Below are 14,343 nucleotides of genomic sequence, written 5' to 3' on the forward strand. Positions count from 1 at the left end.
GATTCACCTTAGGAGCTTTACTCTTATTAAAAGGAGGTGATAAAGCTGAGTTTTGCACCAATTCATCATGTTTTGCATCACTTGCAATTTCTTTGTTGTCTTCTATCACATCCACTCTAAAATAAGAATTTCACTTCAACTATTTGATTAGGAGTATCAAGTAGATTGAGCTCTATTTTCTCCTCTCCCACCTTCAATGTCAACCTCTCATTTTTCATATCAATATTAGCTCCAGCAATAGCAAAGAATGGTCTTCCTAATATTGCCAGAATTCCCATATCCTCCCCCATATCACGCACCACAATATCAACTAGGATAAAGAACTTACCAACCTTGAGCATAATATTCTCCAGGATGCTTATAAGGTATTTTATTAATCTACCTGCCAATTATAGAGAGATGGTGATTGGTTTGAGCTCTCCCAATCTCAACTTCTCACATATTGATAAGGGCGTTAAGCTCATACTAGCACCAAGATCACAAAGAGCCTTATCAATATTCAGCACACCAATAGAATAAGTAATAGAGAAACAACCTAGATCTTTAAGCTTTGGAGGAAGCTTGTTTTGAAGAATTACACTACACTCCTCGGTCAGTGCTACTATTTCATACTCCCTAAGCCTCCTTTTGTTGGATAGGATCTCCTTTAAGAATTTTGCATAGGATGGCATTTGAGAAAAAACCTCTGTGAATGGGAAGTTGATATAGAGCTTTTTGAGCACCTCCAAGAACATCCCAAATTGAGCATCAAACTTTGACTTGAATGCCCTTTGTGGAAAAGGCAAAAGGGGGATATATGGTTTGGTAGGTATGTATTTGGCTTCCTTCTCCTCAACACTTTTATCTTCATGCATTTTCTCCTCTCCTACTAGTGGAGCCTTTTCAGGTTCATCCTCTCTCCCTCTTCATCACCTAATCAAATTGAGTGTTGATCATGCTCAATGCATCCAATTCAAGCACTCTAGCTGATTTCCTTGTGTTTCCTCTTACATTGGCCACTCAAAGTTGTGCTAAGCAATCATCTCTAGGAGATCAAAAACTTCAGTAGTGGCTTTCTCTATCAAATCTCCATTAGCTACTAAATCAATGGTGCTCTTTATTGATGGTAGCAATCCATTATAGAAATTCTGAATGAGCAAACAATTTTAGGTACCATGGTATGGGCACTCCCTTTGAAGATCTTTGTACCTTTCCCATGCATCATATAAAGATTCATTGTCCCTATGTGGGAATGTGTTAAGTTCGATACGGAGTTTAGCTATCTTCCCAAGTGGAAAATATCTAGCCAAGAAGGCTTATGATAGATCATCCCACATGATGAATGAACCGGCGAACTAAGATAGTAACCACTTCCTTGTCTTATCCCTAAGAAAGAATGAAAATGCTCTTAGGCAAATAGCATCTTTAGAAAACCCATTCATCTTGAATGTATCATATAAAGCAAGGAAGCATTGGAGGTGAAAATGTAGATCTTCTAATGGAGAACCCCCAAACTGGCTTTATTGAATCATCTGAAGCCATGCTGGTTTCAACTCAAAGTTGTTAGTGGCCACTGAAGGTTGTGTCACACTTGGTTGAAACCCTTAAATGTAAGGTGCACCATAGTCTCTTAAAGGCTTGGTGTCCTGCTCTACCATTGTTGAAGATTCAGCCTCTTATTGCTTTTTTCCTTTTTTTAATGGCTTTTAGAGTTCTATCTATTTCTGTTTCTAATTAAGCAGTTCCTCCTCTATTTTACCTCTAGTCATAAACTAAATAGTAACTCTTGAAAAGTGATCAAACAAGCCAAGAGAGGTACAAGAATTAAAACAAAATGAAATGAAATATCTAAAATAATTAAATTGCCTATTGTTCAATGTCAAAGTACCAGTCCCTAACAATGGTACCAAAAACTTATTATGCAAAATTCCACAAGTGCATGAATCATTAACAAGTAATAAAGTAACGAGTGAGTATCGTTCCCATGAGAACTGTGTTGAGTATTAAACTAAACAACAATTACTATTATCTAGATAATCGAGTTGTAGAGAAGTAGTAGTTAAGTCTAAATTAAATAAAACAAAATCTAAAATAATTAACCAAACTTGAGTATCAATTAATAAAAGCATTCCAAAGCTAGGGATTCACAATTATATCAATTACAAATTTAATCTAATTCATTCAATAAATGGGAGATTATTACTTTAAAGGAAATTAACCTTAAGTTATCTTAAGTCCTCTCTCAAGGCACTCAAGTTGTATTGTAATTAATCCAAACCTTCTTTTGTGGCAATTAAATTAATTAAAACCCATTAAGTTCTTTGACTAATTATTAATTCCATATAGAATTCTAGCTTATCTCTAGATCAAGAATTCTAAGTTCAAAATCCTATTATTCCAATATTAATCTCCACCTTTTAGTTATTCAATTAATTTCTAAAATCAATACCAAGTGGAGATCAACACATAGTATGCATTAAGAATATAAAAAATTGAATTAAGGAACAAAATGCCCAATATATTATATAAAATCAAACTAAATCCATAACTAAATTGAAAGTGTTGTATCCATAATCCTAGAATAAGAAAAACTACTTACACATGATGAGTTTTGCAATCAAGTGTGAATAAAAGTAAAGAGACTACATAAGAAGAAAATAGAATGAAAGAACTCAAATGAAGAATTGCTAACTTGAACTTTTAGAACTTCAGCTCAAATCCCCTCTGAAAATCTTGCGTATTCGTTTCCCCTTTCGCCTCTCATGAATGTAATATGCTCTATTAATGTAAAAAGGTTGATCCCCTTGAAACCTTGACTTCTTGTACTTATATCTGGTGAAAAACCCTAGTTTCAGAGTCTTGAAGGTCTTAGACAACCTCTAGGAATGGCTAGAAGTCATGGAGCAATGAATATGAAAATCTATCACTAATAATAGAACGGGCTGTGTAATGTTTTTAGTTTGCACGGTCCTGCCTCGTGTAACCCTCCGGAGCTCAAATTTCAAGTGTTTCAATAGCTTTTCATAACACGGGCCGTGTTTTCATAACACGAGCCATGTAATTTTGTTTTCCCAAGAACATGACCCATGTTGTAGATAACACGAGGTGTGTTATCTCCTTACTCCAGAACACAGGCCGTGTTGCCAATAACAGAAGCCGTGTTATTTAGAATGGCTTTCAAACTTCAATTTTAAGGCTCCAACACTTCTCCAATTGCCTCCATACCATTCCAAACTACTGACACACACCTAAGAACCAAGGAATCAGACCAATTTAACACAAAATTAAAAAAAAAAACTAAAAACACTTGAAAATAATCATGACGATAATAAAATACTAATAAAATGCAATAAAAGTAACAAAATACTAACAAAACAAAATGAAATTGTTTCAAAAATGCCTATATGATTTGACTATATCAATCTAAAAAGAATTTAGAAACATGAAAAATGCATAAAGGACTGCATTATGAAAAGAAGATACAAGCAAAAATAAATAAGATGTTGTACTCATTAATGAATTATATGTTGAATTATCAATTTAGTCTAGAAATTATGGAAAAACAGAAAAAGGAAAGATTACATTGAATTAGCTTGCTCGCATTATAGTAGTTCAATGCTTATATACATGGGAAACAAAATAACTGCTTTTGCTAATAAATATCTAACAGAAAATACATGTGGCATTCACACCTACTTAGTTTTCTCAATGTTAATAACTAAGAGAGACTCTTTGATTTAATAAATTGATTTTTCCCTCTTGACTCTTCTTGATTTACGCACAAAACTTTAGTAATAAAAGTCTTTATTGAGATAACCCTAATACATCTAACTTTATGATATATATATATATATATATATATATATATATATATATATATATATATATATATATATATATATATATATACTCCAAGACTTAATCTGGTACATCCATCAAGTAATTCTTGTATAATTAGGATTTATTTTAATTAACGTAAATATCAATTAATATTATGCCACATTAAAGAAATTGATTTTTGGCCCATTTAGTACCCTTAATACAACCAAAATCTTACATATTATATTATGCCACAAATTGTATTTTTTTAATTTTTTTCCTTCCTCAATCGAAGAAATAATAATAATAATTTGCAGTTATGAGGTTAAAAAAATTGTGATAGTTAAAATTTATTTTGAAAACGCATTTCTATGAGTGCATTTGTTCATTGATATAAGAGTTAAGAAGAGCAAACAAAGTCACGGTGCAGAGAGTAGAGCAAAATGATGGTGTTCTTATCTCTCTTCCATTATGGAACATATATAAGTTTCAGCAGTTCAACCCAAAATGTGTTAAGTTTGTATGTTTTCATTCTCGCTATAGGGTCCCTCAAAATTAGTAATTTAGCTATTTTGCTACTTGTTCTTACTTTCATTTTTCTCTTGGTTGTGCCAATGGCATATGATCTAGTGGTGGGGCCTTTTAGCTTATGGTGATGTAGACTCATCCAACAGTGTACATGCTTTGGCATCACCTTAGGAGGTGAGCAAGACAAAGAAGGTTATTGTGCTTGGAATTGGTTAGGTAGGAACATGTTTTTTTGAAGAAACTAACCCTTCATATGATGTATAAGTGATGTCACCTCACAACTATTTCACTTTTACACCTTACTAGCAAGTGTTACATGTGATATAGTGGAAGCTCGCAACATTGTTGAACATGTTCGTAACATTGTTAGGAAGGTAAAAAAATATCACCATTTATAAATTGCATCTAATCAACTTGTGATACAACATTTTAGGAGTGTGCAATTGCTAGCTAGCTTTTGGCTGCTTGGGCAAGAATTTCATGTTTCCAAAAAGAAAGAGAACCAAAGTGACAAGAGAGGAAGAGGAGAGAGAAACAAAGTGGCAAGAGAGGAAGAGGAGAGAGAAACAAAGTGGCAAGAGAGGGAGAGAAGAGAGAAGGTGACTTTTTTTATTATTTGTGATGCGTCATGTGAGACCCATATGTTTAGAATAAAAAAAAAAGCTATCTATCATGACAAATTAGCTAGGGTATACTTCCCCCAATTTCAATTTCAAATGTGGATAAAATTTAACCAAATTTTGAAAATCTGACAAATTGATCTAAGATTAGAAGAATTGGAATTAAATACCAAAACTCACAAAGATTTGGATTTTTAGAATCATTAGGCAAAACAAAATCTAATATTCTTTAGTTTTATGTTTATTTTGTTTCATCATATATATATATATATATACCACAAAACTAAACTGATTTTTATAGTGTAACAATTGATGACTATATTTACCATGATATGTGTAGGTCCGATTTAATTTTAGTTCTTGTTAAGAATTAGAATCCAATTAAATATAGTTGAATTTTTCGATTCTATTCCATTTAGTTTTATGTTTTGATTTCAATACAATTTGATTTTTTCGATATTTTGATTCCTGTTTAGTTTGTTTTTAGTCTTTGGTCCTAGTTCAGTCCTATTTAGTTAATATTTGATTTTTCATTCTTGAAAAGAATTCTTGAAAATGATGCCATAAAAATTCAAACATGAATTATCATTTGAGTTTTAAAGTTAGTTATCATTTGAATTATGCTCTAACCTTTTATATTTTTCTATCAAAATTATTATTTATATTAATTTAAATTATATTGCATTAATATAAAAATTATTAATTAACACCTATACTTACATTATGAATCGAAACCTAATAATTGAATTTAAATATTAACATTTCTTTTTAAATAATATCATACATACTATTAGAATAAAAAATTAATTATAATCAAAGTTAATTTATTTCAATTAAAATTTATAAACGTATGATGTTATTCGTGAGTTTTTTTCTAAACCTACAAGAGAAGAGAAAGAATATAGCATGAGTTGGCTTATGCAAACTCCCTGATACTTAAGTTAGTAATGGCATTGAGTAAATTATAGAATTAACTAGAAAGAATAGAATACCTAATTGTAGAGGTTTGAGCTCTTTATATAAGCATTGGATGGATTTAGATTATTATTAGGATTATGATTGTACATGATTCCTATTTTAGATAAAGCCTAATTAGAGTGAGATTTAAAATCGCTAATATGGTTGCATAGTTATTTTTTTTTTTTTATTTTGGGGAATAAATAAGCAATTCCCGCAGAGCCAACTACTTCATACAGGAACACAAATAAGCAATTCCCACGATATCATGGAGGAGCCATGAGCTAATTCCAGTAAGCGGAGAAGGAAGAACATGAACACCTAATGGAACAGTAGCAGCATGCCCAGTTAACCAATCAGCACAGACGTTGGCCTCCCTATACACATGAACTACAGAGACCTGGTGTCATTGTTATCCTTAGCAGATAGTATTTATGTTTTAAAGTGTTACTGTATCAATGGGTAATTATTAGGCCTATTAGATAAAAAAAAAAAAAAATCCTAAATTTTTAGGCTTTTCACAATTGTAGTTAAAATTTTTTTTTGTGTGTATGTCTTATAGTCGAAACTTAATTAGTTGTTACAATTATAGTTAAAATGACTAAATTGAATTTAAGAAAATAACATTAAATTACAATATAATCTTTATAGTTTTATTTGATTAACAAAATAGTCAATTGATCTAAACAATATATTTAAATTTTTTATTTATTATATAAAAAATATTTATAATATAAAATATATTTTATTTTTATTTTTAATTGAAATTTTACACTAAAAATTAATTTTATTGATTAAAATTTATTTTAATATAATAAATAATTCAAAAATTATAAAATAATAAAATAATCGCAAAATAATCACATTGCAAAACTTTTTTTCAGTTGTAAATTACTCAAAGTAATCACATTATAATAAAATAACTATTAAGGATCGAGTATATGCAATACAATCAAAAATAAAAAAAAGTCCATAATTTTATAAATAAAAATAGCAGTTAATTTTTTTAAAATCATATTAATTGCTTATCAATTTAAAAAGATTCATATGCCTAACAATAAACAGATGATTAGAAGAAAAAAAAAATTGCATAATTAACAAACTGGAAAAAAATTACAGTTTAAATCAATGAACTTTATTATTATGTAAAATATTATTATTTTATTAAAATGTGATTATTATACGTAATTGACAACTAGAAAAAAAAAATTCCAATGTTATTATTTTGTGATTATTTTACTATTATATAATTTTCAAATTATTTATCATATTAAAATATGTTTTAATAAATAAAAATATTTTTAGTGCAAAATTTCAATAAAAATGAATGTAAAATATACATTATATTATAAATATATTTTATATTATAAATAAAAAATTATTTAAATATAAACTTTAAATCAATAAACTATTTTGTTAATTAAATAAAACTTTAGAGACCATATTGTAATTTGTCATTACTTTCTTAAATTCAATTTAATCCATTTCGCTACAATTTTAATAACTAATTAAGTTTTAACTATAAAGCATACACACAAAAAATAGCTACAATCATAAAAAGCCTAAAAGTCTTGAATTTTTTTATTTTATAAGCCTAATTATTAATACAAGAATGAATTATAAAACAAACATAAAAAAATATCCTAGTGAATCATAAAAAAAAAATACAAATGAAGAGAATTATAGATATTTTTAAACATAATTTATAATTTATTTTTACATTACTTAATTACTGATCTTAATGCTTTTGTTCGAGTTTTAATAAAAAAAAAAAAATTTGCAAGTTGAACTAAGTCATAATGAAAATAAAACAAAAATGGTACCATTCACAAAAATGGTACCATTCATTGTTCTTTTCAATTTCATTTAGGTTGCATTTGATAAACTTTCTTTTTTTTTTTATTATTATAAAACATAATAACCGATAGATCCTGATTTTGCATTTGTATTCATTATTAACTAATTGTATTATTAGTGCATTGCGTGAATTATTTTTATTTTAATAATGTAATTTAATATTTATTTTTATATTTTAAAAATACATTAAAATTTTGTTAATATTAAATTTTTCAATTAATTATATTAAAAGAAAATTAAATTTTATTAAAATTTTTAACACTAGTGTCATTGGCTAATCACTGAGACATAAATGGAAATGGGCATTCCTATGATCAATTTCATTTTTATTACCTTATTTTTTGCGCAAATGTATTCTTTTAATCTAATACCAATAATTGTTGAAATAAAATTATTAAGTCAAACATTATCTAATAGTCATAATTAAATTTATAATTAAAAAAATAAATTAAAATGAAATTTCAACTTAATTAAGCTTTATATAATAAAACTAATTTTACTTTTAAAATAAAATTTAAAAATTATTAAGTCAAATATTATCTAATAGTAATAATTAAATTTATAATTAAAAAATAAATTAAAATAAAATTTCAACTCAATTAAGACTTATATAATAAAAATAATTTTACTTTTAAAATGAAATTTAAAATATTTTAGATTTTTAAATTTTATATATTTATATTTTTAAATAAAATTATTATTTTTTCTAATGATGTTAAGCAATAGTGTGTGTGTGTATATATATATATATAAAAGAAAGAAAGATTAAGGATGTTTTACCAGTTTGCAATTATAGGTACATCAAATTAAAAAAATTATAAATTTACCAATTATTTCTTAGTATTGGAATTAAATTTATAACATATTTGTAAATCAAAACAATAAGGATTTCTCCACGTTATCATTAAAATTCCTTTCTATTTTCTTCTAACCTAATTAATTATGCTAAAAAAAAAAACAACAAATAGCTACATAACCAACTAATGTTTATTTTCTGCAGAACTCACATATGCAATTATTGATACCCATGCAAAGCCATACATAATAAATTATGAATCTAAAATTAAATATAAAGCAATAAAAATACATATTTGAAATATTATTGAAAATTAACTTAATTATATAATATTTTGGATCAGGATGGAAGAAGATGTCAACTCCATGAAAAATTATGTGCTTATCAGAGTATATATTCCAATATCTGATTTTAGTCCCACTGATCAAGTATTGTGCAAAGACATTAAGCTTAACCAGCGCACATGTAGAGCCAGCAAGTAAGCAACTCTGTACCTTCTGGAAAGAGATCCAAAATTAAAAGCTTCTTCATGAACTTTAGCTAGAGCTACATGGTGATTGAGAGGCTGCAACTTTGGCTTTGGCTTCCAAATTTCTTTAATAAGTATAAGAAGCTAAGAAAAAGATGCAATTTTACATAGATAAAGAAGATATCAAAGCGATGATTAAATGTATCTACTTATTCTTAAGAGATGTGTGTTTGTGTGTGATATACATATATATATATATATATATATATATATATATATATATATATATATATATATATTATCTTCTAAATCTCAATCCCCTCTAACTTCTATAATTAGATTAGAATTTTTATTTAATATTTTAAATTGGAATATTTTATATAACTAATAATTAAAAGAAAATATTTTTGAATGATCAAATAAATGAACCATCTAATTATTTTTTGTTCAGTAAATATTTTTTATTTTTAAATTTCAAATATTTTCCATAATTAATAATTAAAAGAAGATAAGAAGTTAGTTAAAATGAAAATTTAAATATTTATACTATTTAAATTCTAAATATTTTATGTTTTTAAATAAAATCAGCTTAAATAGTTGGCATTGTTTATCAAGTGGCATAAATGTTAATAAATGTTAATGACAACTATACGAAGAAAATGACAAATAATAAAATTTTATGATGAGGAGACGCCACCACCGGAGCCACTTCCATTTTTCAAGGGTCCAATTATAAGAGCAAGGGTAAAGGAGTTGCAAAGCTTGGTTAATAGACTTTGGAGGAGCCAAGAGGATTAGATTGGGCTTGGGCTTGGTCCTTTGGAGGACAAATGGATCAGTTTCACACAATTGGACCTTGGTGCCTAACCTCTAGAATATTCTATTTTTGTTTCTTTATGCTATGTGCCAGATTAGTTATTTGTAACTCATATAAAATACTTGTCTTCTACGTCAAATGGGGGGAGCTAATATCAAACATTGAGAGAGCATTGATTTTCGACCATCGCTGTCAATTGTGAGAGCTTTATGATTTCTTCCTTGTTTCTTGAATAGAACTTGGACTTAAGCAAATTGACCACTTACTTATTTTATCTTTATAATCAATGTGCTCTAGCCTAGCTACTATTGTGTCTTGATTGGTTATCAATTCTGCCTTGTTTGTTGTTAAAAGATGTAATTTCATCGTTAGATGTTATGTCTCTAATCTGAATATTGGGGGTGTTCATCGTTTGGTATCAAAGCAATTAGGCATCAAACAGGGTATTTATCCTTAGATCTACTCTTTTAATTTCTGCCTAGAATCATTCATTCACGTTCTATTTGTTTTTCATCACAATAGCATTCGCCTAAAGTGATTTTTCTACGATTTTTTGCAGTAGCTTCAAATCTATCCGAATTTTTCATGTGATTAGCTGAATATTTCTTATTTTTTTAGTGATTTTCATTCAAATTTGACATTAATAAATCATAGCCGAACACTCTACATTGGGTTTTAGATTTGATTTTTACTGGAAATTGAGTTTTTGTTGTGTTTATCTTAGGGTTGTAATCATTCAAGCTAATCTATTTGTTCTTGCTATATTTTACCCCTTTAATTTGAATATCAAGCTTAAGAAAATTATTGATGATGCATATGATGATTAGAAATTGATATCGGTTGCTGTATTGAATTAAAATCTGAGTTTGAACGAAAATAGGTGTTGTTTGGTTGTGTTTGGTTTGTGATTGTTACTGTTTGGCTGGAATTGGAAAATTGTAATAAGTTGCTTGCATTGATTTCTGGGGTTACACTTAGTTGCTAATCTTGAAATTTAATTTGTGATATTTTGAGGTATTTGGGACGTGACATATCAATTTTGGAGGGTAGATGATGCTATTTGGTTGTTGAACCAAATTTTACTCACAAACTGGCCAATTTTTGGTTCACATAGTAAACCCTCCCAGAAAAATATGAAAATTTTTTCAATGTTTAGATACCATCTCAGTAGCCTTCAGATAAAATTTCAGCTCGAAATTCCATCATTTGTGTTGGAAACAAAATTTTTGACACAAACTGGTCATTTTCTGGTTTACATAGTAAATCCTTCCAGAAAAATCTAAAAATTTTCCCATTATTTAGATACTTCTCAGTAGCCTTCAGATAAAATTTCAGCTCGAAATTCTATCATTTGGGTTGGAAACAAAATTTTTTGACACAAACCAAGCATTTTCTGGTTTACATGGCAAACCCGCCCAAAAAATTCTGAAATTTTATCAAAAATTAGCCAATTTTGAAATAGGTTTGTCCACAAAATTTTAGGGCAAAACTCATTCATTTGACTGGTGAACTGAATTATTGCATCTTGTGATGACATTGTGCTATTATTGGAAGTTGTGTGACTTGGCTATGATTTCTGGATTTTGGCTTGATATTTGATCCTTAGGTTGTTACTTTTTCCAGTCTATAAAATCTTTTCACTTATATTAATTACTTTAATTTTGGAGTCTTCTTTTCTTTGATTCTGTGTTTCATTGCATATTTTTATTTAAGTCTTGTTTTGTCTTGTTCTTGAATATTTTTATAAAGTTTGTAAGTGCTTTCTTTGTTTTGTGTTTGGGTTCTTAAAAGAAGCAAATGAAGGAATTTGAGTGGTAAAAGGCAAGAGTGGTGATTGCATAAGAGGGTAAAAGCCTAATTGTGTGCTAAACACTTGAGAGGGTGAGCCATTTATTTTCTAACCTTGTTTTCTTTACAGAAAAATGGAACAAAATACAAGTAGTAGTAGTGGAGTTGAGGGGAGGAATTTTAAAGATGAAAGGGTTTATAAAGAGACTATGGCACAACAATTTGAGAGACTTTCTCTCCAAACAGCCACTCATAATGAAGAATTGCAAACTATGAGAAGAGACTTGAATGAGTTGAAGGGTTTGAGAGCTGATGTGAATAAGATGATGGAATATATGATGGGTAATGAGAGGGAGAACAGAAATAGGAGGGAGGAAGTAGGTGTGCATGTGGGAGATGGAGATAGAGTTGGAAGGGGAATTCGGGTAGAACCTAGGATGGAGGAGCAAGAAGAGTTGAATTGGTATGATGATGAGTTTGAGAAGCGTTTGAGTATGGTAACCATCACTTTGATGGTAAGAGGTTTCGGCCACTAAGGGGGAGAGGTGTTAGAGGTAGGAGAGGATGAAGACAACTTAGATTTGATGACTATGGTGAGAGAGAGATGAACCATGAGAAGGTTAATGCCAATGTGGGAAGCATAAAGATGAAAATACCTCCTTTTCATGGCAAGGAGGATGCCGAAGCCTATATTGAATGGGAGAGCCAGATTGAGATGATTTTTTAGTGCCACAATTATAGTGAGGAGAAGAAAGTTAAGTTGGTAGCAGTTGAATTCAAGGATTATGCATTGGTTTGGTGGGATCAATTACTTTCAAGGAGGAGAAGACATGGCTTGAGGGGTGTTACTACTTGGGCCAAAATGAAGGAGATCTTGAGGAAAAGGTTTGTGCCACTACCTATGGGAGAGAGGTGAAGTTGAGGTTACAGCAACTTATCCAAGGAAGTAGGAGTGTGGAGGAGTATTATAAAGTCATGCAAATTGCCATGACTAGGGCTAAAGTAGAGGAGGATGAAGAGGCCACCATGGTTCGGTTCTTGAATGGGTTGAATCCCAACATTGCTTACATGGTTGACTTGTAAAATTGTAGAACGGTAGAGCAAATGATGCAAGTAGCCATCAAAATAGAAAATGAGATGAAGAGGAAGCGAGCTGCCAAAAGTAAATGGAATACTCAATCATCATACAATTCGGCTTCCAATGCACCATGGAAACCGAATTGGAGTGGAACACCTAAAGTGAAAAAAGATGTGTCGAAAGTGAAGAAGGAGGAGTGGAAAGGAAAAGGGAAGACAGAAGGAAAGGTAGAAGAGAAAAATAAAAAGGTGGAAAATAGAGCAAGGAATGTGAAGTGCTTCAAGTGTTTGGGAAGGGGGCATTATTCCATTGAGTGTCCAAACAGGAGAGTGATGTTTATTAGAGAAGATAGAGAATGGGAAAGTGGTGATGAAAAGGCTGAAGAGAGTGCTAGTGATGATAGTGATGATGAGTATCTTGATAAGGGAGAGTAAGCTCCCATGGATGGTAATGTCCTTGTCACTATGTGCACCTTAAGTGCTCAAGTCAGTTTGGGTGATGGAGATAAGGTGCAAAGGGACAATATTTTTCATAGTAGATGTTTGGTGAATGAGAAACTATGCAGTGTGATTATGGATAGTGGTAGTTGTTGCAATGTTGCTAATAGCTTATTGGTTGAGAAATTGGGGTTGCCTACCACTTTGCATCCAAAGCCATATGGTCTCTAATGACTTAATGATTGTGGGAAATTGAGAGTTACCAAATAGGTTGTAGTGCCTTTTAGCATTGGGAAGTACCATGATGAGGTAGTTTGTGATGTGACGCCTATGGTAGTTACCCATTTGTTGTTGGGCCGTCCATGGCAATTTGATAAAAGTGTGGTTCATTATGGGAAAAAAAACAAGTATACAGTTTTGAAAGATGGCTGAACCTATACCTTACTTCCTATGTCACCATCTGAAGTGCATGAAGACCAAGTGAGGATCTTAAAATCAGTTGAGGAAAAGAAAGATTGGAGAGAAAATTTAAGAGAGGCCGAGCTTAATGAGAGGAAAAATGAGAGGAAAGTTAGAGCAAAAGAAGTAAAAGAAAAAGAAAAGAGTGAGGGCTTAGGGCAAAAGGAGAGTAGAGAGAAGAAAATGAGTTTGTATGTGAGAGGAAAAGAAGTGAGGGAAGCCTTATAAGGGGGGAGACCTCTTTGTGTGCTTATGTATCGAGAGGTGAATTTATGTTTATCTGACATTGACTAAAACTTGCCTAGTGGTGCTGTTTCTTTGTTGCAGAAAATTGAGGATGTGTTTCTAGATGATCTTCCTTTGGGTTTGCCACCAATTCGGGGGATAGAACACCAAATTGACCTCATTCCAGGTGCTTCAATTCCAAATAGACCAGCATATAGGAGTAATCCTGAGGAGATAAAAGAACTACAAAGGCAAGTGGAGGAACTTTTGGCAAAGGGCTATGTGCGTGAAAGTATGAGTCCATGTGCGGTTCCAGTGCTCCTTGTACCAAAGAAGGATGGGACATTCAAAATGTGTGTAAATTGTCATTCTATCAACAAAATCACGGTAAAGTATCGACATCCCATTCCTCGATTGGATGATATGCTTAATGAGTTGTTTGGTGCATGTGTGTTTACAAAGATTGACTTGAAAAGCGGTAACCATCAGATTAGAATGAAAGAGGGGGATGAAT

At 30.4% G+C, this 14,343-nt stretch overlaps 1 protein-coding gene across 1 annotated transcript; it reads right to left on the reverse strand.

Annotated features, from left to right (window-relative positions):
- Nucleotides 1-389: 389 nt before the first annotated feature.
- Nucleotides 390-854, reverse strand: LOC131180603 (uncharacterized). The gene has a single exon (XM_058147951.1). It carries the CDS (start codon nt 852-854, stop codon nt 390-392), a length of 465 nt encoding a protein of 154 aa, XP_058003934.1.
- Nucleotides 855-14,343: the final 13,489 nt, after the last annotated feature.

Source organism: Hevea brasiliensis, chromosome 6 (genome assembly GCF_030052815.1).
Source record: "Hevea brasiliensis isolate MT/VB/25A 57/8 chromosome 6, ASM3005281v1, whole genome shotgun sequence".
Taxonomy (NCBI): Eukaryota; Viridiplantae; Streptophyta; class Magnoliopsida; order Malpighiales; family Euphorbiaceae; genus Hevea; species Hevea brasiliensis.

Coding starts and splice junctions, on each gene's coding strand:
- LOC131180603 (XM_058147951.1), bottom strand. CDS start 854: ATGCATGAAGATAAAAGTGTTGAGGAGAAGGAAGCCAAATACATACCT.